Raw genomic sequence first — 27,722 nt, 5'->3', positions numbered from 1 at the left:
GACCTACCTACAACTAAGTGCAGGCCTGATTCGATCTCTAACCTTCTTTGCTTCTAGATTTCCCACTGCCCTGCTCCTGCCCTGATATGGCTGTCGTATGCCAGTGATGCAGGCCACTTGCCTCGACTGCCAGCTGCTTGCTGACCGGTGCAACCCTCTGTGTACGTGTTCTGCCTGGCTGAACATCCTCCTATCACCCCCAGCTAAGTTTACCCTGGCCCTCCACCTGTCTTATCACAGTCAGGAGATGTGACATAAAGAATTAAAGTTTATAAGGGTAAGAGATCCTTACTTTGACACATGAAAAACATGAGATTAGGAATAAAAGATTTTGAAAATAACCATTATAACACTATGATCTCTACATACAGACTTAGAAAGTCTCAATGGAATGAATGATAGATTGTGCTGCTAATATGGCCAGCTATAAAAGAAATTTGCATGAATTTGCCACTCATGTATTAGTCAATCTGCTGAATTGAATGCAAACAAATGAAAAGAGACCTGTGAGGATTCTTGGAATTCATATAGGTACATGGGAAAGGAGTTTTAAAAGTTTAAGGCTATCGTTAGTTATGAAAAGGAGAATAGTTCTTTATCCACAGTAAACTGAATAATGAAGATCATTCAACACTGAGACAGGTTTTATATTCTAGCACAAGGGTTGGCAAACTTCTTCTGAAGAGGGCCAGATAGTGAATATTTTAGGCTCTGTTTCATCTATCCAGCTCTGGCTCTGTGGCTTGAAAGCCATAGAAAATAAGTAAATAAATAAATGGGTGTGGCTGTGTTCCAATAAAACTTTATTTATGGACACTGAAATAAAAATTTCATGTAATTTTCATGCACCACAAAATATTATTATTCTTGTGATGTGTTTTCAACCATTTTAAAATGTAAAAACTGTTCTTATCTCAAGGGCCATAAAAAAACAGGTGGCAGGCCAAATTTGGCCCACTGGTTGGGTTATAATTTGCCAACCTCTGTTCTAATTTAATGCATATCTTCCCAGGCTTCCAGTTGACTAGAAATGTGTATGTATGTTGTGGGGGGTGGTGGGTGTGGGGAAGCAAAAATGTTTTTGCATATTCGAAAACACACTCATCCTTACCTAAACATTTTACATATTTAAAAGTATGCAGAATTTTGCTTGACTGTTTAGCAGTTTAAGTCCTCCATTAGGGATGTAGGGAAAATTTTTTTAACACTCTTTGTTTGAATCAAATAACCAAAGTGGGAAGTAGCCAACAGATTATCTCTAAGCCTAAACAAAACAAGCAAAACAAAAGTTTGCAAAAGACAAAGAATTCTCAAAAAATGAAGTAAGGTCCCAGAGAAGCTATTTCCACCATCTAACTCCAGTTGGATTCCCAAATGGTTAACTTTAGGTTATAAAGTCACACACCTCCAAGTAACAACTATCTAAACGACACAAGAGGGTGGTAGAAGTGAAACACTGCCCTTTTTTATTCAATAGTCACCTTGTAAATAAATACCAGTGCATCAGATCTCCATTGCTAAAAATAGCAGTTGTGGGGCTGGAAGATTTTTATTGTAAGGACAAGTAAACATAGAGATGGAGATATAGCAAAGAACTATTTTCTATAATGCAGAAGACTTCTCTCCTATTTATTTACAAAATATGCCCTCAATTACGACTTGTCTGATAGATTCTGGGACTTCATGAGAAACACAGACAGAAAAAATAAAATAAAATGGGACTGAAAAACAGATCTAAGTATTTGATAGTTTGTTTTCTCCAGTGTCCCTCCCGCTTGTCTCTTTCCTCTCTCTCCCTTTCAGATTCAGTCCATACCCTTTCACATTCATTCCATATCCTTTTCATATTCATTTCATGTTGGTCCTCTTGCCCCTCCTCCCTCATCTCCCTAGCTCCTTCTGCCTCATCTCGTTTTATAGCGCTTGGAAATTTCCTTTTCTTTCTGCTCTTCCCCTTGTGGTATCTACTAAAACCTTAGAGGAGTGATGTATATTCTGAAACTTCTGTGCGTTTCTAAGTGACGCTGAGCATGCTCAGTAGCTGGGGCAGGTTTTGTCGCCCGCGGCTGCCCTGATTCGACCTTTCCAAAAATAGACATTTAACTCTTTGGACTCCTGCCTAAGGATGTAATTCGCTTTGCTTTCTCCTCATTTTCAAGGTTCAAAGGGAAGCGGCGAGGATTCCAAGGTCCCACCATCCTCACAGCCAATGAGGGGCCTGTGAGGGAGGAGCTTGGGGCGGCTTAGTGCAGCTTGAGCTTCTGAGGGAATCATCCCCAGTAGGTGCGGTGGAGTCTGAGCTCCGCTGCATCTGTCACAGCAGAACAAAATTGAAAAAAACAAAAGCAAAATTTAAAAAAAGAAGAGAAGAAATGCTGCGGACTATGGAACGCTGTAGGACTTTCTGAAACATTTGCTGGGGATTCCGGTGGATCATGATCTTTTAAAACCAATTCTTTTTGAAGCCGGTTTGGGTAATTGGGAAAATGACACATATGCTAAATGCAGCAGCTGATCGAGTGAAATGGACCAGATCGAGCGCTGCTAAAAGGGCTGCCTGCCTGGTGGCTGCAGCATATGCTCTGAAAACCCTCTATCCCATCATTAGCAAGCGTTTAAAGCAATCTGGCCACAGGAAGAGAAAAGAAGCAGCTTACCCGACTGCAGAGAACAGAGAAATACTGCATTGCACCGAGACCACTTGTAAAAATTCTTCGCCAGGAGTGAATGCAGATTTTTTCAAACAGCTACTAGAACTTCGGAAAATTCTCTTTCCAAAACTTGTGACCACTGAAACAGGGTGGCTCTGCCTCCACTCGGTGGCTCTAATCTCGAGAACATTTCTGTCTATCTATGTGGCTGGTCTGGATGGAAAAATCGTGAAAAGCATTGTGGAAAAGAAGCCTCGGACTTTCATCATCAAATTAATCAAGTGGCTTATGATTGCCATCCCTGCTACCTTTGTGAACAGTGCAATAAGGTACCTGGAGTGCAAATTGGCTTTGGCCTTCAGAACTCGCCTAGTAGGCCATGCCTATGAAACCTATTTTACAAATCAGACTTATTATAAGGTGATCAATATGGACGGGAGGCTGGCAAACCCTGACCAGTCTCTTACTGAGGATATTATGATGTTCTCCCAATCTGTGGCTCACTTGTATTCTAATCTGACCAAACCTATTTTAGATGTAATCCTGACCTCCTATACGCTCATCCAGACTGCTACATCCAGAGGAGCTAGCCCAATTGGGCCCACCCTATTAGCAGGGCTTGTGGTATATGCCACTGCTAAAGTGTTGAAAGCCTGCTCTCCCAAATTTGGTAAATTGGTGGCTGAAGAAGCTCATAGAAAAGGCTATTTGCGGTATGTGCACTCCAGAATTATAGCCAATGTTGAAGAAATTGCCTTTTACAGAGGACATAAGGTAAGATAGAAATTAAGATGATGGGTGAAATGTGAGACTGTTCGAGCTGCCACTGCAGTGCTAGATACCATCTGTTGTACTGTTGATGGACCCACTTCTGTAGCGTTTTAGACTCCGATGACATCTAAACCTGTACTAGAATGTATGCTTCCTTACCCTTTTTACTCACAAGTTGTTAAAGAATTATAGAGTGCAAACTTTTCTAAAGTTTCATGAGAATAAAATTTTCAGCACTCAGTCTACTTAGCCTCAGTTACCCAAACATGCTCAGAATTATCTCTGAAGCATTTTCTTAAAACTTAAATCCTAATTGGTTGTAGAGCATTAGAAGTAAATGTGTTTGGAAACTGAGTAAACACATGTCCATTGAGATGGAAAATTTAGGATGGTATTCTCTTGTTGTTATTATTGAGGGCCCTTTGTTTTTAAGAGGAAAAAAACCCTGGCCTTTTACATGAAAGACAAGTTTAACAATTTTGCATGTCTGGTCAGCAATGGAGGGTCCTCAGTCCTAAGAAGTGCAGGAGAGTGTGTCTCACAAATGTCATTTCCAACTCTTAGTTAATGTTCAGCACCATGTTTGACACAAATAAAAAGAGGGAGTGAAATGAAATTTTGTCTGGCTTTGAGAGAAAAGCTAAGATTAGAGAAGAAATGAGGAGAAAAGGAATTTCAGAACGTTATTTCTAAATACTAAAGATTTTCGACATTAAGCAGATCCCTAAAATAGTTAGCCTAATTACATAAACTTCCAGAGCATTGAAGTAACCTCAGAATATTAAATACGACCAAATTTTTTAAGGTGATGCATCTGAAATCTTAATACAAATGACTTAGTACAAATGAAATATTCAGATATTCTTAAGTTGAAATGGTATTTTAATTCCCAAGCAGAATTATTTACTTTTTGAAGCATCATTAGTTATCAAGACAAATTTTTACAGTAGTAGGAATCTGAAGAAGAAAATTTAAAGCAAATTTAGGACTTCTACTCCCCCTTGAAAATTGGCCTTATATGTTGTATTAGTCATATTGACTTGTGATTCTTCTTGAATCATTGAACTCAGTGATTTAAATTATAGCATGCTGTAGGCTTCCGGCATTTAAGACAAAATCCAGCAAATTGAGTTAGTTCGAAAATGGAATCTAATTACACATATGTGTGTCATGTGTTTATTTTCAAATATTTTTGGTGTGATCAAGAAGGATAAAGTTCTAACATTGTTTACTCATGTCTTATAGAATATCGTTTAATTTTAACCTCATGCATGTAATTTTGAAATAAAGATTATAAATCACTGACATGTATATTTACTAAGTATCATGAGTTTTTTTCAATAATATAGGTGTGACCAAATTAAATAATAATGACTCATTCTTATATTAATCTGTATTTTTTAGTTGTTAGAATCATAGATCATACTATACTAAGTAAAACAAAATAATGTGTACCTATCTTTAAAGAAAGCCTTCAGACATACAATATTTACTTTTATAACTCATGCTGGGTTCTTGCCTCTTTTTCCCTCTATAGGTGGAAATGAAGCAACTCCAGAAAAGTTACAAAGCTTTAGCCGATCAGATGAACCTCATTTTATCCAAACGTTTGTGGTACATCATGATAGAGCAGTTCTTGATGAAGTATGTTTGGAGCAGCAGTGGACTGATTATGGTGGCTGTACCTATTATCACTGCAACTGGCTTTGCAGATGGTGGTAATGACATTTATGCTTAATCTTCAATATATGTTTAGGATTATTTCTCTTGAAGGTGTCACTGCTGGTTTTGTGTGAGTGAAACTGTATATGTAGCCATTTTTCTGTAGTCATTAATGGTCAGAAACAAAGGCAGACTTTGCAACATCCACTAATAATACCTGCAATGTGAAAGGAGATAAGTGGCTCAAAAGTCCTTTCCAGTTGTGAGATATTTCAAATTAATATCTTGAAAAGCAGTGTAAGTTCTCTCCATGTGTTTTAAACTTCAGTTCTGCGCATCCCATGTGTTTAGTCTATAAATATTCTATAACTGGATCTGCCCTGTTTTGTGATTTGAAGAGTTGGTTGACTACATTAGGCAACTAGGAATATTGTTTTAGGAAGTGCTTTACACCATGGAACAAGATCTCCTCTACTTGTAGGTAACATGGATAAACCTCCTATGTAGCATGATTTGGTGGCATTGTGGGGGTAGGGGTTGTCAAGCTGCCCCTGTCTAATTCTAGCTATCACCACCCCAGTGGTTTTCACCAACATTTTTCATCTTTGGGATAACTAAGAAAGATAAGGGCAACAAGAACAATATTAAAACGTTCTGTAATACTTGAGATGGGAGTTTGGATCTTAATAGGCAGGGACAAAGGGGAGTTAATTAAAGTAGCAGCATTTTCTGCTCTTCCTCCAAAATAAAACGTTCCCCCTTCTCTTTAAAAACCACTTGGTCAAAATTGGCCTTAGTGTTGAAGTAACTAAATAAAAGCATGGGCTTTGTAGTAAGACAGAGCTTTGCTCAACTCTTGGCTTTCCCTCTTCCTGCCTGTATCCTCTTAGTCATGTTAATTAAACTCTGAACCTCCATTTCCTCATCTGTAAAACGAGAATTGGAAAGGCTACTTCAGAGGACTGTTGGGAGGATTTAACAGAATAATGTTTATAAAGTACAGAGCATGCTCTTGACGTTCTTGATACAGAGTGACAATTATTACCTAGGAAACAAAAGGCAACACTGAGAATAAGGTAACAGAATTCACACTATTTTACGGCTATTTTTGGTGTAGTATTAAGAATTAAGTTATTTGTTTGAAGTCATCTAATAAAAACAAGTAAAAAAATTACCCTATACTTTAATATTTTGAAACAGTGCTTCAATGCTTTAACCAATTATTACAGAAAAACTTGTCAAATTTGAGTCATTCTTAACCTAAAATTGTTCATTTTAGTAAATTGGAATTTGTCAATCCCATGTGATAAGATTATAGATATACTAAATATACTCCACAACTCAGCTGTCTAATACTGTGTTTAGGCCACTGGGAAACTGAATTTTATCTATTTTTATGTTTTCAAAGTTTATTTTTTAAAAAATCATTTAAAAAGTTTATATTGAATAAGGCGTTGTTAGTAATAGTATTTTTAGACATAATCCTTTCATTATAAGATAAAATAAATTGCTTTTTCAAAAAAGTATTGGAGAAAAAAATGACACAAAAATTTATGGTCTTGAGATTAGTTTTAGTAAGACACAACAAAATTATCAGATATTCGTAGTGAATCTAAGTATATGGGTGTTTTAAAAGTTTCATATATAACGTATAGAGACAACACCAATGACAAGATCATGGTGTAGTTCTCTTAGTCCTTGGAAGCACTGGTCTTATTACAAAACCCCAGAGTATTCAACATAGAGCAGAGAAAATGCAGCTATTAATGGTGACAAATTAACCCCACAGAGACCAGTAAGAAGTAAACAGTGTATGCAAAGAATCTAACAATCTTATTTCTATGGGTGATGTAATAAGATATTTAAAAATAAATCCTGAAAATATCATATTAAATTAAAGAAACAACATTAAAATTTCAGATTGAAATTATGATAATCACAGTGATGCAAGTAAAATAAAGTAATTCTTAAAGCTTCTTTTCAAAAGAGGATTTTATACAAAGTGAAGCAGTATAAGAATTTCATAGAAGAAAAAAATAAATTCATATGACAGCATTATTATGAGAAGGTGCTTCAATATCTTCTGTAATTTCTAATGTTACTATATATATGCTTATAATGTTTGTACGTATTTACTAAAGATATTTGACCTACAATGATTTAACACATGAAAATATTGTTAGCGTTTTACTCATACAAAATTATTTTTTCTAAATAATGATATACCTTTGAGGCTTTAGGTCTTGGAATTACATATCATATATTCTAATCTAATCTTCAGTCTTAATTTACACTTATGCCCTGAGTTGTCCCTTATGTTAGAGATGAATTAAATACATGATACTGTATATTTTAAAGCAAAAATAGGTGGAAAAAGTGGGTGAATGAGAGAAGAATGGCAAAGAGAAAAGGGAGAAAAAGTAGGATAGAGGAAAAAAAGACAATACAATAAAGAAGCAGGCCACTGTTCAGTTCTTGACTCAGCTATTTCGTAGTTATCCATCCTTGAGAAATTTGCATAAACTTTATATGCCTCAGTTTTCCTCTCTTAACCATAGGTATAGTAATATATATCTTACAGAATTATGAAATTGTATATAATGTATTTAATGTGCTTTGAAACAGTTCTCAGCAAGTAGTAAGAATTTAGGTGGATCATTGTTAATATCTATCCTATTCTTACCATGTGGGCTCTGGCATCAGATTGCCTGGGTTCAAATGCTTACTCTTTTGCTTACTAGGCTATGACTATGGGCAAGTCATTTAACCTTCTTGTGCTTCAATTTCCTCATTTCTGAAATGGGAGAAATTATAGCAGGGTTGTTAGGAGAATTAAAGAAGAGTACATGTGTAAAACTTAGAACAATGCCTGCTTCATCGAAAATGCTCAATAGACATTTGCTGGCACGATTATTGTTGTTAAGAGAGCAAGATATTTAAAAGTGATTAGGAAGTCAGAGGGAAAAGTGCAGATAGGAGGAAGAGCCTGCATAGTTTTTTTGGAGGAGAAAAGAAAAATAGTTTTGTAGTAGATTTGTTATACCACCCACCTACAACTTCAAGTGAAATCTTATGGTTAGGACAGGATTATGTTTATATTCAAGTTCACATTACAAAATTGCATGTGGAATCATGCCATTTTCACTCAGACGAGGAGCTTAGAGGTCATCCAGTCTGGAGCCCCAGATTTGCCTAAGGGCACACAGATGGTTAGTGGAAGCACTAAGGATAGAAGACATCATGTGATTCCTAGTGTGTTACTTTTCTTACCTTCATCACGCTACCTCCATTTAGCTATATTGGAACTTAGTCTATAAGGGACTTAACTTAGTTTGAGACCAAGCAATCGTGGGAGCTAATGCTTGAAATAGAGGCATTGAAATAGTTAATTATATATAGTTTCTATTATATTTTCTTAGAGGACATTATCCCTTTCTTTGCTTTGTATTAAGAGAAAGACTGAAATTATGTAAAGAAAATAGTTACCTGGGAGCTGTATCTCAATTTTTTAATGTTATAGGCCACTTTTCTTCTCTTCATATCAAAAGCAGTTCTGGGCAAGGCCAGGGAAAGCTACTTATAGGTCCCTTCTGCCGGACCTTATTACAGACACCTGACAGGCAGTGAAGAGAGCACCTAAGCCACTAGCACTGCCAGTAGCGTCCACATGTTGGTGATCTGCTAACGTGAGGTGGCACATCAGAAGTAGCAACTGAAAGCACTCTTAGGAGTGGAACTGAACTCTACCATAACCCTCATAACATGGGTGATATTTTATTTCTAAAATGTACTTCCAACAAGATGATCTCCATAGCTCCTGCTGCAGGAGTATGTCTCATATTCAAATGCCAAATTGTTGAAATATAATTTTGTATTTGGGTCAGTTTACATATGACTACTCTCTTGTTGACCAATTATTGTCACAGTAGTTATCAGTACATATCAAAGACATACTTTTTAGCTGTAATTAGCTATTCGTGTCAGTAGCTATAATTTTTAAAGTATAACATACATGCCCACAATGGCACAATCATTAGTGTACCACTCAGTGAACTGTCACAAAGTCAACCCATACACGTAAGCACCACTGAGAAGAAACAGAACCTTACCTTCATCCCAGAAGCTCCCATCCCAGAAACCCCTTCCCAGTCTTATCCTCATCTTCAGCCTCCTACCCCCATCCCCACTTCCTCCTGCCCCTGCCCCCATGCCACAGCAAAGGCAGGCATTTTACCGATCATTCATTAGTATTTGCTGGGTTTTGAACCTTATATAAATAGTATCATGCAGTACGTATGAGAGTTTTAGTTGCTCCACATCTTTGTCAATGTTTGATGTGAGTCTTTTTCCTTTTAGGCATTCTTATGAGTGTATAAGCGTGCTTCATTGTAGTCTTAATTTGCATTTCTCTGATGACTGAGGAGGTTAAGCACTTTTCATTTGTTTATTGGCTACTTGGATAGCCTTTTTTATGAAGTACCGATAAGTTTTTTCTTCATTTTTAAACTGGCTTATTTGGTTTTTGCTTGTTCATTTGTAAAGCTCTTGTGTATTCTGTAATGAGTAGTTTGTCAGACACACACACACACACACACACACACTCAAATCTCTTTTCCCACTCTATTCTTGCCTTTTCAGTCTCTTAAGTGTCTAAGAGAAGTTCATAATTTTAATATAGTTCAATTTATCAATCATTTTCTTTGTTGTTAGTGCTTTTTTTGTCCTGTTTAAGAAATATTTGCCTAACCCAAGGTCATAGAGTTATTCTCCTATTTTTTTTTTTTTTTTGAGGAAGATTAGCCCTGAGCTAACTACTGCCAATCCTCCTCTTTTTTTTCTGAGGAAGACTAGCCCTGAGCTAACATCCATGCCCATCTTCCTCTACTTTATACATGGGACGCCTACCACAGCATGGCGTTTGCCAAGCGGTGCCATGTCTGCACCCGGGATCCGAACCAGCGAACCCCAGGCCATCGAGAAGCAGAACCTGCCAACTTAACCGCTGCACCACTGGGCCGGCCCTCTCCTATTTTATCTTCTAGAAATTTATTGGTTTTTCATTTCACATTAAGATCATCAGTTAGAATTGATGTTTATATATGGTATGAGGTAGGGTAAGATTGAGATTTGTCAAGGTGGCAAAGATAAAACATAAATGACAAGAAATAAACTCAGATTGTAAGTCCAAAGAAAAAAGTACAGAAGGGTAGCCTGCTTTTTTAATTCTTAAAAAATTAATAGACAATTTTCTTTAGAATAGTTTTAGGTTTACAGAAAAATTGAGCAGAAAGTGTTCAGTTCCCAAATTTTCCCTCCTCCCATAATTTCCCTTGTTATTTACATCTTGTATTAATGTGATACCTTTGTTATAACTGATGAACCAATATTTATACATTAGTAACTGAAGTCCATAGTTTACATTAGGATTCACTCTTTGTATTATACAGTTCTATGGGTTTTGACAAATGTATTACATAACCTTAGTTTTAAATCCTTTCTCACCTTTTCAGTGAAATAGCAACAGATGTGACCGTGTTTCAATATATCCTTTCATTAGCAGAGCTGAAAATAGCAGTAAAATGAGAAGATATAATGTTAAATATTAAATCCTTAAGTGAGGCACTTTTGACAACGTATTCAAAATATTTGGTGAGGAAGATAAAATGTGTTGATCTGGGATACAAAATAGGTAAGTGCTTTAGGTCATGAATTTATATCTCTGACACTGAGGAATCTACCCTTCTCACAGAGGTTATGCAGTTGGCTGTTGTGTGCATGGCAAAATACTACTGGCACTGCTGTCACAGTACTTTCCAAAGAACAATCCGTAGAATAAAAGTCAAATGAAATCTGTCCAGAGCTATTTGTAATTATGTTGCTAAAAGCACGAAGAAAACCCAATAGGCATTAATCTGCTAAAGCAACGTGGAAAGTACCATGCCATGTCAAACACCAGTTCATCTGTGCTAGTGTTTTTACTTCTTAACAGAGACTGTCAGTAAAAGCTACTATTTAAACCTCTTTTAACCCAAATTCATAAAATCCCATGATTATTTTAGATCACCAGCCAGATTCTCTATGAGCCAAAACTATTCTTAGTGCTTTAACTGATTCAGCAATTCACTATTTTGGTAGCTTGCTGAGAATCTTTCGGTAATTTTTTGTGTCTATCTAAATTTTCTCACACATTTAAATGTAAGAATATCTACATTCTGTTTCCAGTCTATTTATTCAATCACATTTTTCACTCCTCACTTATACCAGCACTCAAAGCCTTTCTTTTTTCATTCCTCAGGGAAACTCACTCACTTCAAGGGGGCTAACAGGAGTCCTCTAGAGCAGTGACAACAGTAGGGCTAGGAGGAACCACATTGGACTATTTGTCCTCTTTTTTTTTTTTTTTAAAGATTGGCACCTGAGCTAACAACTGTTGCCAATCTTCTTTTTTTCCTTCTTCTTCTTCTCCTCCCCAAAACCCCCCAGTACATAGTTGTATATTCTAGTTGTGAGTGACTCTGGCTGTGCTATGTGGGACACCACCTCAGCGTGGCCTGCTGAGCAGTGCCGTGTCTGCGCCCAGGATCCCAACCAGCGAAACCCTGGGTTGCCAAAGTGGAGCTCAGGAACTTAACCACTCGGCCACTGGGCGGCCCCTAGACTATTGTAAAAGGGCCCCATGAACTCATGGTGATTCTCATACTCGGGTGAAATCAGTGCCTGACACCAACCCATGCTGTAACTTGATCAGGCTGTTTATCATTCAGTTGGCATTGCTTGAAGTTTCCCTTCTCTGTCCTGTTGCTTATACTATACTTATGATCTATTGAAGTTATATGTGGTCTTCAAGGCCTCACTCACAGTCTACTCCTCCATGAAGCATTTCCTGTCTCTTGCAGCAAGAAATGATCTTTGCCTCCTCTAAACACCTCCCATTAACTCTCTTCATAGGCTGCCCTGCATAGTTATTTGGGAACTTGTCTTCTCTCTCCTACCAAACTGTAGGCTCCCTAAGGAAAGAGTCTGAAAATCACATTTATCCTTGCATGTCCTATAGCACCTTGCCTAATTTCTTGCATATCTAGGGGTTCAGTAAATATCTGCTGAGTGCATTTTACTGTATATTATGCGTGGATCTCTTTCAAACCCAGGTGAGCTGTCTGTGAGCAAGTAAATATGAAATTATCTGGTAGTCATAATAGGGCACAAGTTAAATATTTGCACTGATATGGAGAAAAAAAACCTTTGCACTGAGATAAATCAGAGAACAATAAATATCAAAGTTAGACTATGACTATCTATATCACTCTAATTTCTTCATTAATTTTCAGCATTTAATTTAGAACTTTGGAAATAATCTATAGACGGGCCAGATAGAGACTCAAATTGTTGGAAAGATTAAAGTAATGACTTGGAGAGAATAATTTTGAAGAATAAGACTAAATTAAATAGATATGCGATAATAACTAGAGAAAATAATAACGGCTAACATTTAGAGAACTTATTATAGGCCATAGATTAGACTAACACTTCATTTGTATTTCACCTTAAAACAACTCTTTGAGATAGAATTGTTTGAGATAGTATTATTGTCTCCCTCATTTACAAATGAGAAAATAGGCATGGAGAGGATAAGTGGCAAGTTCTACTTACCTTACTACCTGCCAATAAGTAGTAAAGCCTGGATTCAAACCTAGTCTGACTCCTCTTAACCGTAATTCTGCATTGACAGTAATTTAGGATGTTCATTCATCTATCCATCCCATCCATGCATCCATGCATCCATTCAATACACATTAAGGAGTACTATGTGCTGGAGACTCTGCTGAGTACTAGGAATAAAAAATAAAACACACATTCTTGACCCTTAAGAAACTTAAAGTCCATTGGAAAGGCCAGCAAAAGTTTCCAGGGAAACCTTTACTAGAGAGTTAACTCTTGAAGAAAGAGCTAGACAAACAAGGAAGAGAAGTATATTGAAGTCAGAAGAAATCATGTATGCAAATAGCAGAGGATAAATAGAGTATTGCATGTTTGGGCTGCCGCTAGACTGTAGAGTGAGGGTTGGTTGAAACAGGTAGACAGAGGCTGGCTTATGAGGGTCAGCTAACTTGCATTTCTATTAAAGGAACTACACTAGAAATATTTGCTTGTATTCCTATTAGTAGTATTTTATTGACCAAATCCATAGTATTTGATTGCCTAGCTGTAATAAGGGCAGGGAGTTGAATTTGGAAAAAGTTAAAAGAATGCTAAATGAAAATAGTCATAATTCCTATAGACTTACTTTTGTTCCAAGTCTCCTTCTAAAAAAATAATGAAACAAAAGAAAGCTTTAAATAAAATCTCGTACAAATATTGTATTTTCAATAATTCATTAAATTTCTAGGAAATTGTTGGTACTAATGAAAAATTTACATGTGGTTGTTTTGGCCACAATTTCATCTGTATAAAATAAAACATTTAGTTACTTGAAAAAACTCAATGGTTTTGTAATTTGCTTTTAGATCTAGAGGATGGTCCCAAACAAGCTATGGTTAGTGAACGGACAGAAGCCTTTACTACTGCTCGAAATTTATTGGCCTCTGGAGCTGATGCTATTGAAAGGATTATGTCTTCATACAAAGAGGTACTTGCATTTCTCGTCATCAATTTGATTAAAATAAGATATATGAAAATCAAGCAAAATGTAAATTACAAGATATACTTAGTATTTTGGAAGCATTTTTCTCTACCAAACATTGCTAAGAGTGTAATCAAGATAAAAGGCAGCCCTCCCAAGTATATTGCTGCTAATACCCTTTAATTTTTACGCTTTCAATGATAACTCCTCTTTTTCTGTCTATAGTATGACGTATTTGTTTTTAATTAAAAAAAAAAACCACACCCCTATGTGTGGATTCTGGAGCCAGAGTGCCTAAGTTTAAATTCTTGCTCCAGTATTTACAAATTATATGAACTTACTCAAATTCCTTAACCTGTCTGTGTCTGTTTCATCATCTGTGAAATAATGATAGCATTGACTTTGTAGGGTTGTTGTGAGTTAATACATGTAGAATGTTTAAAACAATACATATTAAGCAGTCACTAAATGTTAGCCAATAATATTACTTATATACCTTGCAAAGTTTTACTCATCCTTCATGACAAGTCAAGCCTCACCAACCACCTCTAAAACCCTCTTGTGATTCCACCTTCTTCCCGCCTTCGTTGCAGAGTCTGGCTCTACCTTCTCTGTGTTCACAGTACACCTGGTGCTTTACCACATTGTAATTGACTATCCCCTGCACCAGGCCCTGAGTGGAAAGCAGGAACTGTCTTACTCAGCTTTACATTCTTAATATCCATTTTAATGCTTGGAATGTTGTACGTGGTCGATAAATACTTGCTGAAAGAATGGTAATAAGACCTGCAGATATCACAGTGTTAAGACTGGAAATCATTTTTATTCTGTTCAGATGTTACATAATATTCCCATGGACAGACATTCTCACTATTAATTACTCTTGTGGCTTTTGTATCAATATAAATTGCCAGAGCATCTTTATAAATTTAGCTGCCTATTAAATCAGCCTCGAATAAGCCATATAAAAGAGTTACAAAGTTTGTGATTTACCGACAAAACTTTTCAGTCTCATTCAACAACTGATTTCTTGAATTGGGTTAAAAAAATAAAAGTAAAACCAGTTGTTTAGGGCCACGTACCTAACCAACTCAATTTTAAAAAATTTTTCAAATAGTAATTTTGATAATCTGAAGACACGGTTTTGAGGATAGGTTTTTTGATTAATAAATTACTTATTAAAATTAAATGACAAATCAAAATTTTAGCCATCTCACATTAAAATACTTTGGTATCTAAGTCACAGAAAGAATATCAATTAGTTTTTCTAGATTGTCTCCGACACAAAAACTGATTGCATTTTGCTTTATTTTGGCTGACTGTGCTTTGAATCACAGAATGTTCACTTCTAAAGAATCTTATTGCTGCTATGACAGCACATGAAAGCATCATGCATTCTCTGCTAGCTCCAGAGGGAGCAAGGGTCCTTTTTAGAGTTAGAGTTCAAGGGCAAACCCCCTGTCTTATATCCCAAAGTAATTTGTCCACAGTCACATTCTCAGGTTTTTTCAGACACTCTTTGCCCACTTCACCCTGCATCCTGGTCTACTAACTCCTTGCCTCCTGCTTTTCTTTAATTGACCTCTACATTTGGTTTTGGACTTTTTATTTTTTTATGCAAATATATTTAGCCAGGTTTCTTTTGAATCCATATTTTGTTAATCCTTAGCTCTGTTTTCCCCTACTTGAGAACTCAGGAGATTTTTGTGGATAACATTTTAGAAATTACCCTTTAAATAGCTATAACATTAACATATAGAAATGCGATACTAATCCAGCTACAGACCTCTCACACAGTAGAAAGCTTTTGACAGTAATATGCACTCTTTTACTGCTTAAGTTTTGCACACACAAAAATCTTACACAAATGTCAGCATTGGTGTATTATTCCACAATTTATTGTTTAAGAGACATTTACTGGTGACCTGCCTTGCTTATTGGTACCAGTTTCCTAGTAAACATTTCTGTAAGGGAATGGTTTTTGTGCTTTCCTTTTCACTGAGAAAGATGGTCTTGACAGGAGATGAGTCACCTTTCACAGTACCCTGACAACAAGGTGTTCTTTTAATAGAAAAACAGCAGGAGATTCAGCCTAAATTGGATCACTGGCAGGATAGGAGCAAGGTACCACTCTATTGAGCCTTATGGACTAAAGCAGAGATTTATCTCATCTTATCTTTAATCTCACCTAGAAAAAAGTCATATTTAATGTTTTTCTTTGGGCATATAAATCATGTTTGGCTTGAAAAGAAGCTGAATTGTGGAATTTGGACTGAAAAGGAGTTGAAGCTTTTCACTGAGCTCACTCCCAATTTTGGTATCCTCTAGCAGGGATATTTTCTCTGCCAAGCTTAGGAATTTTGACAATCAATTTGACTCAGAAACATTCATTTCTAATAAGAAAAAAAATGTATTTTTCTTCTATTTAAAACCTATTTTAAATTGAAAAAAGATATCAAAATAAAGGATCATAATTTCATTGAATGAACTTAAGCTTTTCACAAAATTTCTAATTTTCTGGAAATGAAATCTGTCATTTAAACGAGTCAAATCAGAAATTTGACTAAAGATTTATTTATTTATGAAGATTTTATTTTTTCCTTTTTCTGCCCAAAGCCCCCCGTACATAGTTGTGTATTTTCAGTTGTGGGTCCTTCTAGTTGTGCTATGTGGAACGCTGCCTCAGCATGGCTTCATGAGCAGTGCCGTGTCTATGCCCAGGATTCCAACTGGTGAAACCCTAGGCCGCTGAAGCAGAGCGCACAAACTTAACCACTCGGCCCCAGGGCTGGCCCCAAAAGATTTATTTTTTTAAGATCGGTACCTGAGCCAACATCTGCTGCCAATCTTTTTTTTCCCTTCTCTCCAAAGTCCCCCAGTACATAGTGTATATTCTAGTTGTAGGTCCTTCTGGTTCTGCTATGTGCGATGCTACCTCAGCACGGCTTGATGGGCGGTGCTAGGTCTGCACCCAGGATCCAAACCGGCAAAACCCTGGGCCGCTGAAGTGGAGCGTGAAAACTTAACCACTTGGCCGTGGGGCCAGCCCCTTGACCAAAGATTTTTAAGTCTCACTAATATTCTGAAATCTTTACATTTCGTTTTTAACCCTGACTTGAATGAATAATTTTTTATGTGTTTTATAATCCCAATCAAACTTACATTGACACGTTGCTATGTTGCTCTCTTGATAAGCTTTTTACCTTTACTTGTTTTAGTTATCAGATATGTTATTTATTTTTCATGTATAATAAAATAGGATCTTTAACATTAAATCAAAAAGCTTATATGATTGCATATTTATTTAAGTCTGTCTTGAGTATATTAACTATTTTATCTCTCTGTGTTGGTTTTAGATCACTGAATTAGCAGGCTATACTGCTCGAGTGTACAATATGTTTTGGGTCTTTGATGAAGTGAAAAGAGGCATTTATAAGAGAACTGCTGTCATGCAAGAGTCTGAAAACCACAGCAAGAATGGAGCTAACATAGAATTATCCCTCAGTGATACGTTGGAAATCAAAGGTATTAGACTCAAATGTTTTTATATTTTTCCTGTATTTAAGTGTTTATCAACAGAACTAAAGTTTTTTAGAAGCTAGTCTTTAACAGATAAAAGAAACCAGCATTTATTTATTTAAATAGTTATTCCTAAACTTAGTATTGCAGTTTGAGGAGTGGTGACTAACATTACCATTAAAAAAAATTGTTACCTTTATTTAGAACAAAATTTCTAGAATTATTTTTGGAAACTGCACATATGGCAGAATGAATTGTTTGCTTTTAAAAATCAAATAACAGAATTAGAGCTAATGTCATATTGTTCTTCATCATCCTATGTTTTTAAACTTATTTGGTTATCATATTTTTAAAAATTATATATAAATGTCTTAATTCCCTTTTTGGGGCACCGTGTTTTTTCTGTAAGAAAGGTTAATTTAGAGAAACAAGTAGTTGTAAAGAGTATGGCTGGGTTATATCAGATAGAGTTTAGCTTTGCTCTCATTATGATGTTGACATTAGATTATTGGTAAGTAATGTTTCTGAGAAAGATTTTCCAAGTAGATGTGTCAAAATGTCCAAATTTACGTTAAACTTTTCTTTAGATATAGATATCTATATTTCACTTGGTTTTCTGATTTGTTACTGTGAATTATCTTTATAACGAATTTATCTGTTATGTTGCATTATACTTTAAGTTACTTACGTAATTAACAATAACGTGTGATAGCTTTTGTAACTTAAGTCGTTCCTTAACTTATAGGAAAAGTTATTGATGTGGATCATGGAATTATTTGTGAAAATGTTCCCATAATTACACCAACGGGAGAAGTGGTGGCTTCCAGGCTAAACTTCAAAGTAAGATGATATTCAAGAATCTTCTGATTGTTGCCATCACACTAATACAAAACAACACAGAATTCATGTACATTTGTTAAATACTTGGAGGAGCATATGGAAAGGAGGGGAAATCAAGAAAGGTATGCACAGTGGCTCAATTACAGAAGCAGTTACTTCCTCAGAAAGCAGAAAGAAAGAGAAATTTGATGTCTACTGCTTTATTGCCAGGTTGAAAATTAAAATTACAGTTCACTGAGAGCCTATACAAGGTAACTTTTGAGAGTAATAGGAAACTTCCTCAGAAATTAATATCTGAAAATAAATTTTAATTTTTTCCCTTCGAACAATTACTCAAGGAATATAAGCCTACCTATACTGTAATATATTTACTAAAATTTGAGGCTAGAAGTTATTAACAAGTTTAATTCTGTTAATACATGGTTCTCTAAATTTAATTTATATTTTAAATAATCATGTCTTCTATTAGGAAAAAATAATGAGAAGATTCATGGATTGGAATTTAATTTTTAATTCTGTTGAGAATAAGAGTTGTTATTTAATATTCTATGTCTTGATTACAAAAACTAAGATGTAAAAATAGCTAATAAACCTAGTGCCCTGATTTAAAGCACTGTAAAATTTAAACATACATTTTGGAATTCAAGAACAAAATAATTTGCTGATAAGCATTAATGACTATAGTGAAGGCATCTGAGCTTAGTTCAAATGAAGACATACTTGGACTTGATATAGAATTACAAATCTGACAATGTATGTGCTAATGATTTTAGTATGGACCTTAGTCTAGATTTAATTATTAAAGATGTATTTGCAAATGAATAAAAGTGCTGAAAGATGATGAGAAGTACTGAAAGGGGTGGGGTAGGGAGTTCTGTGCTAATAAATATAAGAGAAACCGTCTTTCAACTACAATTTGGTCATGCTGTATATTTCCATTTATAGACCTATAGAGTGACTTTATTTGGATCTGAACACGAGCACCATAGGTGCTAATGGTGTGCCATAATCTTAAATAGGTTAAAATATTTTTAATAATTTACCAATTTATAATTTGTGAGTTTTTACACAGAATTTCTTTGGTCAGGTTAGGTTTTGTAATATCAATTCTTGTTGTTCCATTTATTAAATAGAGTGAGGGCCTTGAATTCTGCCACCTACTAACTACATTATTGTGGACACATCACTCTCTTTCTGTGAAAAAATTCAGAACTCAGTTTATTTTTACATAAAATGAATTAAAAAATAATTAATCTAAAGAAAATGTCATAAATTTTGAAGTTCTACAAAGATATTTATTAAAAGTTTCAGGCACTTAAAATATAATAGAAAGATCTGTTTTCTCTGCGTGAATTGACAAATAAACATGTTTCTAGAGGAAAATGTTCTCCTCCTTTGGGAATTAAAAAACCATCTCAAGAAGAAAATTCGATAAATGGGAATTCTTTTTCCCTCACATTCACTGTTTACTAAACATCAGAAAACTTACGCTAAAAAAATAATATGAATGTAGAAAAGACTTCTAACGACTCAAAATGTGTTAAATTTTTGAAAATTCCTAATAGAGAATGAGCCTATTAAAATATTTTTTGAATACACCTTTTGCCGTGGCACATACCTTTTACAAAAAATCATTTAGGAAGTATTTATGCTTCTACAAAATTAAACTTCCTTAATCCTCTCTCTAGTGAAAGAGCCCAACAAATCACTAAATTAATTCTTTCCGGGTTCTTCCCAGAATTTTCTTTGAACTTTATTCTATCAAAATAGCATCTCAGTTTGTCTAGATGTAGAAAGGAAAAATATATATGGTCAGATTTTATAGACTCAAGCTTGCTCCTTTCTTATGTCCTTATGGTCGCTGTCTTCATCGCAGGGAATACTCTTCTCCCAGAGCTGATTGGTTGCTTCTTGTCATGCAAGCTCAGCAGAAATATTACCTCCTAAAAGAGGACTTTTCTGAGCACCAAATCAAAAGATGCCTCCCCTCCAACCTCACAATACTACCATCTTTCCCTAACACATCTTCCTCTTATGCTATCATAGTAGCATTTATCACTACTTAATTTTTTGTTCATGTGTTTATTGCTGTCTTTCCCATTGGACTGTAAGCTCCACAAGAAAAGGGACTTTGCCTTGGGCAGCACTGTATTCCCCTGGTAGAATGTCAGGCATTTGGTAAATATTCAATCAATGTTTGCCCAGGAAATGTCTAATTATTTAGGCAGAATATGAATCTGAACTATTTTTACTTTACGTATACTTATTACATTCATTGCTAGTTCCTTTATCTAACCTCCATCTCAATCTTTCTTTTTTCTTTTCCTTTTTCCCTCCCTCTCCCACCACCTTCTCTCAATAAAAAGATTTCAGCTTATGTTATACAAAGCAAATGAGTCAAGAATAGACATGGAACTGGTCTCTTATACAACATAATGCGAGCAACCTAATCCTCTTCATCTTGGAATTTTCAATAAGATGTATTCTCCTTCACTGATACTTCGAAGTTTGCATCCATACTATGCAAAGCTACGTCTACAGGCCTACTGTAGATTTCCACCTCTCACACTTTCCTACTATGTTCATTTTTTAAAACACTGTTTATAAAATTTGGTTTGTTCTTAGTAAAGTAGGTAAAATTTTTTAATGCTATTCCTTTTCCTTATTCTTCACAATATGCTTTAAATACTACACTAAGACAACTTCCTGATCCTATTGGGTGGAATGGGAGCTCATGAAATTTAACTGTTTAAATTTAAATGGTAAATAAGATGGAAGATTCTAAAGAGAAGTATCCAATCAATAATAGATAAATAACTTTTGTTTTATTGATAAAGAAAGAAAGAAAGAAATAGATTTGTTTTAATTCATCCCTAGACATAAGAGTAAATGATAGGTGCCGGCCCTGTGGCCGAGTGGGTAAGTTCTCACGCTCCACTTCGCGGACCAGGGTTTCACTGGTTCGGGTCCTGGGTATGGACATGGCACCACTCATCAGGCCACGTTGAGGCAGCGTCCCACATGCCACAACTAGAAGGACCCACAACTAAAATATACAACTACGTACTGGGGGGATTTGGGGAGAAAAAGCAGAAAAAAAAAAAAAGACTAAGTTATAATCCTCTTGCTTTCCTCTGTCTGGGTTTGGTAAGCATATTTTCTCTATCTGTAAATAAATTAGAATTAGAATCATTTTATCTTTCTGATTATGGACTTTTGTGATTTCTGTAACATTTCAGACTGCTAAAGTACAAAATTAAACAACCTGGGTGGCTCTTAAAATAGCTGTACTTTGTAGTTTATAACTCCAACTGATAAATAAATCAAAGTTGCATGTTAATTCAGTATAAATTTAACCAAATATTAATATAAGTAAAATAAAATTTAATATATGTTAAGTTTTTATGGCTTCTTATTTCCCATGTGATTCTGTTTCTCCATATGTGTGTAGTATCTGATGACAAGACCTCAATTAAAATTTTGGAAAGCCAGTCCTCATGGCAAGAAGATCCATTTTCTTTGGAGTTGGATTATCTTATGAAGCTTTCAGGTTCAAAGCATAGTCAAATCCAAATTTGATATTCTCAACCCTGATATATTTTTCTTTGATTCCTTGCCTATCCTAGATTGTCATGTGTTTGAAAGTTTTTAAAAAATAAATCACTTTTAAATGCTGCCAAATGAAATCATGTTTAAATATTGCCATTTGTAATTTCATTTCTTGCTTTAGGTACAGGAAGGAATGCATCTTTTGATAACTGGTCCCAATGGTTGTGGGAAAAGTTCTCTCTTCCGAATTTTAAGTGGGCTCTGGCCTGTGTATGAAGGAGTCCTCTATAAACCACCTCCCCAGCATATGTTCTATATTCCACAAAGGTAGGTAAAAAAATTTTTTATATAACAAAAAACTATTTCCTTTTGCTTTTGAATTATCTTGATTCCTTAAGATCGTCAGTTTGTAATCTTTAAGCATATTTTCATTGAGAGAAGCTATTAAGGAGATAAAAATTCAATTATCCTTAAAAGTTTTACTACTGCTTTGATTATAATAGTCTCTAGGACAATACCACTTCTTTTCATTTTCCCATCTGTCTAGATATAAAGAACACTCAAAGACTGCAGATGTTCATCTCAAGGAATAGCAAGCGAGTCTGAAGAATAATTAGGTTGCCTTAGGTGTCAGATTTTCTCTTCCTACAGAAGAAAAATAGTACTTGATGGTATACTCTTCTCTCAATCAAGCTGCATGCATTCATATGTTCTAAAATTGTTCAGTTATGTTTTAAAAGCCTCTGTAAAATAATCTTTATTACGATTATATGATTAATGATTTGAAACTACAATAATTAAAAATATTTTATTCTAAGGATGAGCGTAAAGAAAGTATTTACCTATGTGTAAGTGTATCAAATCAACACATTGCACACCTTTAACTTACACAATGTTATATGTCAATGTTATCTTAACAAAGCTGGAGAGAAAAAAGAAAATAACTACCACTGCACTGTATACTTAAAAATGGTTAAGATGGCACATTTTATTTTATCACAATTTTTAAAAAGTGAAAAAGAAAAGCACATAAATTCCAGTCTTTGACCTCAGAGAGACCTAACTATGTTATTTTGCAACAAGTGTAAATCACTGGAAACTTTTTCTTAGTTATGAAATTTACTGTTGCCCAAGCAAAGGTCAACTACAACTTAGTTAAGGAGAAAAATGAGAATGAGAAGTCTATTTTTTTAAGGCTAAAAATGTTTTTTTAATAATTACTGTTAAAAGTGATTTTATCTTGATTATATAGCTTCTAGAAACATGAAAATTTGTATTTATGTCTAAAATCTTTTTTTTTCTCCCCAAAGCCCCAGTACATAGTTGTATATTCTAGTTGTAAGTCCTTCTGCTGCTTCTATGTGAGCTGCCACCACAGCATGGCTACTGACAGACAAGTGGTATGGTTCTGCTCCCAGGAACCAAACCCCCGGCCGCTGAAGCAGAGTGTGCTGAACTTTAACCACTGGGCCATCAGGGCTGGACCTATTTGTGTTTAAAATCTTATAGGACCAATATCTTGCAAAGAAGCATAGAATTTGTAAATGTAGTATTTATTTCTTACACTCTAAAAGCTGCTAACTGATTTTTTCAAGTAAATTTGAAAATAATTTTATAATTCTTTATGATTTAAAAGAAAGCTGCTACAACCTGTTTCAAAATATTTGTCAGTAGGTAATCATAAACATTTCCTATTAGGATATTCTCATAATGAATATTATCTAATTTTTTTTGCATTAATTCATAATAGTGGAATATTGGTTAAGTACTATTTTGACAGGAAAAAAAACCTGCACATTGAATATAGAATTAAGTCTTATGTACCTGAAGAATAAACTTCATAAATCACAAGCAGATTTTTATAATATTTCCCCTGTTTTCACTTTTTATGTCTGAAAGACTTCTTGGTAGAGGATGGATCTCTTTATGTAGGGATCAAATGTGCATTAATTGTTATTTTCATGGGGAAAAATAGAGTGGGCTTTGTTAAAGTGGATTTCTAATAATGTCATGTAGTGTACAGAAGAAAAAAAGTGAACTACTGAGGGAAAAAAATGTTCTAATTAAGCATATTAGGCCAATTATTTTTTAACCAAATCTTCAGAAAATGCTGCTATGGCTCAGTTTGCAAGCTGGGAAACCTGAATCCCTAAGGAATTGTGAAATCACCTCAATATTTTACCAGTTAATAATTTCTAATACTTTAGCAATGTTAATAACGAGAACCAGATAAAAGAAAGTCTGGGCCTTAGTTCAAAAATACAGATAAAAAGTTGTGCTAGATAAATTCATTTCAAAGCAATTTCCTTTCATCCCATCTTCATTAATGATTGAATATGATAATTACTAGAACATTTGATAAGTTTTAGCAAAGAAAATTTCACCTATAATGTAGATTAGCCACTCTAAATCTATGGGATGGTAAATGGTAAAATACTTAGTTTTGCTCAGATAGTACTTTAAAGAAATATTTTGGTGATGTTAGGCTGTTTGACCCAGAATTCCCTGAGCAATATGACTCTATTCTTTAAACTGTTAATTGAAACTCCTTGTTCCCTACTGTATCAGCCATCCTGACCCTCAGGAAAAGTCTTCCACTTGGATATAGATCCTAAATTTCTTATGTCAGTTCTTGGTACAGTTTCTCTGTCTTCCCAACTATCTAAGGATAGATGTATAATCTCCTGTTCTTGCTTTCACTAATCCACTAATCTATGACCCATCAAATGCGTACTACTTCCATATTATGTCTCTGTCTTCAGTCATTAAAACCACAAAAGCCCAATCTTTTATTTGTTTAGTTCACCTGCTAACAAAGTATTATTATATGCCAACACTCACCAAAATGGGAAATTAAAACATTTGGTGGGGGTTGGGAGAGTGAGAGAGAAGAAGAGAGGGAGAGAGGAAGAAGGGAAAGAAGGAAGGATGGAGTGGAGGGAAGACAGGAGGGAAGGAGGGAAGAAAGACAGAAGATAATAAGTGTTTACTTACAAAAGGTAGCAAAATCTTGTATTCCTTTATGCTGCTTTTTTCTTTAATCCTCCGTGGGATCGTTTGTATACATCACATATCTCTCCTCAGCAACAGTCTCCAGTTGGGCACCAACCCACCATGTAATTCTGTTCCCAAAGGTCTTGCTCTCATTACCCTTTCTTGGTAGAAATATCTTGGGACAGAAATTTTAACTACGGTCTTCTTACTACTCGAACCTATATGCCCAAATACTTATGCTAAGTTCAATAGATCTGAAATAGATTCAGACTTCCAACAAACAATCGTATATGAAAATACAAATTTCTATCCATTCTTGACTGTGGAGTCTGAGAAGGAACAGTTCAGAAAAGTGAAAGAAGGATTGTATTATAAGGATCAAATTAAATCTGACCAAACATTTTTTAAAAGGAAGAGAGGGGCCAGCCCCGTGGCCCAGTGGTTAAGTTCTTGCACTCCATTCAGCGGCCCAGGGTTTCGCCGGTTCGGATCCTGAGCGTGGACATGGCACTGCTCATCAAGCCATGCTGAGGTGGCATCCCACATGCCACAACTAGAAGGACCCATAACTCAAAATACACAACTATGTACTGGGGGGCTTTGGGAAGAAAAAGGAAAAAATCTTTAAAAGGAAGAGGGAAAAAAGAAAAAAGAGGGAGGAAAGAAAAAAATGGGGGGAATGTCTGCAACATAGTGCTTCATATCTTGGGAAACTATTGTACTTTATTCTTTGTCAACCCCTCCCTTTTTCTTTTCATTTTAACCAATATTTATTAAAGCCCTGCTATAAGATACTGTGGAAGACAGATGATGAGTTAGATACAGTCACTCCTATTATGGTGCTTATGTCTAATTTGGTTATAAACAAAAACATGCAACTAACTTCAATAAAAGCCAGAATAAGTCCCTCAAGAAAGGCAAGAAATTCTATAGATGTTCAAAATGAAGAAATATACACAGAACAGTGTGCCATTTGACCTGGGTTTCGAAAGTTAGTTAGGATTTTAACAGTTGTCATGAATCGCGTCAGTTTCTCCAATAACTAAATAGGTCAGAAATACCACAGATTCAAGTAAGCACAAGTTTTTCGTTTTTACTTTTTGGACATTTCTAAGCAAGTCTGTCCTATCCACCCTGTTTCTAATACACCAAGCTGAGAAAAGCAAACATTTATTAGACTTATCTCCGCTAATGGTGTTGTTGGCATACACTGGAAATAATGCAGCCCATCCCCGAGGTCCTGAAGCATTGCTAAAATGTTCTTTCAACTGAAGTTCTTTGAATTACTTTTTTTTTTTTAAAGATTTTTTTATTTTTTTCCTTTTTCTCCCCAAAGCCCCTCGGCACATAGTTGTACATTCTTCGTTGTGGGTCCTTCTAGTTGTGGCATGTGGGACGCTGCCTCAGCATGGTTTGATGAGCAGTGCCATGTCCGCGCCCAGGATTCGAACTGACGAAACACTGGTCCGCCTGCAGCGGAGCGCAAGAACTTAACCACTCGGCCACGGGGCCAGCCCCTTGAATTGCTTTTTAAAGTTCTCAAATGCTTTCGGGGTCTGCCATTCCCCAGTCTCCACCTAAGTAGCTCATCTCCTCTATATGAGTAAATGACAGTCTTATAAGTTAAATTTTAGTCTGTTAATGCTTCTTGAAAAACATAAGGAAAAATGACAGTAACTTGCCCCTACAACTCTCGATATTTTTTGTTCTCTTTTGTCAGAAGATAGTCTGAAATTATAAATAACATTTTATTTATCAGCTCAGTATTTGTTTACTAACTACTTCATTCACAGAGCAGTATATTATAGTACCATGTTGCTTAATCTTCTAGACTAAATATAAATACTGCTTAATAAATAAAGTACCTATGAATCACATTTTTAAATCACATGCAACATAAAAATCCTAAATGTGGTTACATGCAGGAAAGATAGCGTGGCTAATTCGATTGTACAACAAATTAAATATAGATAATTTTACTTATTTTTATGTATGAACAGTACATATTGATTATGCTCTGCGTAAGCCATGCTAAATCGAGTATTTTAAATAACTAAATTGGAGTTCAAAGGGATTAGAGACTTTACTTAGAGCTACACAGCAGTGCAGAGCCAGAGTTAGAGTTCACCAAGGCCTTGGATATAAACTCTCTGTATTCCCTGCCTCTTGTTTTCAAGATTAATAAAATCATCATATTAAAAATGTCTTCCTGTGATTTAAGAAAACCCACTGTTTCGCCTTAAATATTTTCTCAAATAGTAATAATAATTAAAGCCTCTAGTGCTGTCCTAAATTTATGGGGAATAACAAAATATCATTCTTTTATAGTTTGCATTCACTTTTCAAAAATTTATATGTTCTTCAAATTTTTTTAGTAACTAGAGCTTAAGACATGAGTCTCAGCTTTTAGAAATGCCAGAATTTAATCCATGTTTTCTTTGGTGGCATTTTCAACTCTGCCTTTAATGATATAGCCTATGTATTTTTGGAATAAAGTGAATTACAATTGATTTTTCTCTAGAGAATCTTATGACCTCAAGACAATTGATGGATCCTAGGGCATCTTGAACAATGGTTGAGCATTTCTGGCCTATTACTTTGTTGTTGTTTTTTTAAAAAAATTTTCAATGTGTCAAGGAATTACTGTGTGCTAGTCACTCTTCTATACATATTAGGCAAGTTTCTCATTTTTTCTGAATGACAACCTATAAGTTTGGTGTTAGAATCCCTATTTTATAAATGAGAAAACTTAGAGAGATTGAAGTCATCCAGCCGATAAACATTGGAGCTGGCATTTGAACTTAGGTGAGTCTGACTCTGAAGTCACTTTGTTTTGATTATTGCCAGCAGCAAGGGGATATGTCTCTGAAAAATTGCTACTCTCTTGCCTGACCTTGCGAGTGAGTATCACCAGCTATGGTTGTTTGCATGGTACGCTGAACCTGTACTACTATCAAGCTATTATTCGGAAGCAGAGGCCTCATAAAGCTGGAGATGGAGGGGAGTCCAAGCCAATTTTGGTATCACCTTTAACATAGGTACTTGGCTATCATTCACATATGTTAATGAGAAGGAAGCTATATTTATAAAAGTGAAATTCCTTTAAATTAAACTAT

At 35.3% G+C, this 27,722-nt stretch overlaps 1 protein-coding gene across 11 annotated transcripts in view; it reads left to right on the top strand.

The window, feature by feature from the left end:
- Positions 1 to 55: 55 nt before the first annotated feature.
- ABCD2 (ATP binding cassette subfamily D member 2) overlaps positions 56 to 27,722 on the top strand; it is a 57,833-nt gene continuing 30,166 nt past the window's right edge. For 2 of the 11 annotated variants that reach the window (XM_070619395.1, XM_070619393.1), the window contains exons 1-7: positions 56 to 161; positions 2,160 to 3,425; positions 4,960 to 5,140; positions 13,589 to 13,710; positions 17,061 to 17,229; positions 17,969 to 18,063; positions 21,794 to 21,939. In XM_070619395.1, the coding sequence (XP_070475496.1) occupies positions 2,487 to 3,425; positions 4,960 to 5,140; positions 13,589 to 13,710; positions 17,061 to 17,229; positions 17,969 to 18,063; positions 21,794 to 21,939 (1,652 nt within the window). In that variant the 5' untranslated portion in view covers positions 56 to 161; positions 2,160 to 2,486. Of the gene's footprint in view, positions 278 to 2,159; positions 3,426 to 4,959; positions 5,141 to 10,641; positions 10,774 to 13,577; positions 13,711 to 17,060; positions 17,230 to 17,968; positions 18,064 to 21,793; positions 21,940 to 22,159; positions 22,430 to 27,722 lie in introns of those variants that run through there. The other 9 variants (XM_070619396.1, XM_070619394.1, XM_070619397.1 and 6 more) reach the window with 8 other exon arrangements.

Source organism: Equus przewalskii, chromosome 5, assembly GCF_037783145.1.
Source record: "Equus przewalskii isolate Varuska chromosome 5, EquPr2, whole genome shotgun sequence".
NCBI classification, from domain to species: domain Eukaryota; kingdom Metazoa; phylum Chordata; class Mammalia; order Perissodactyla; family Equidae; genus Equus; species Equus przewalskii.
The sequence above is the reverse complement of the archived record's forward strand: the minus strand, read 5'-3'. Positions and strand labels throughout refer to the sequence as shown.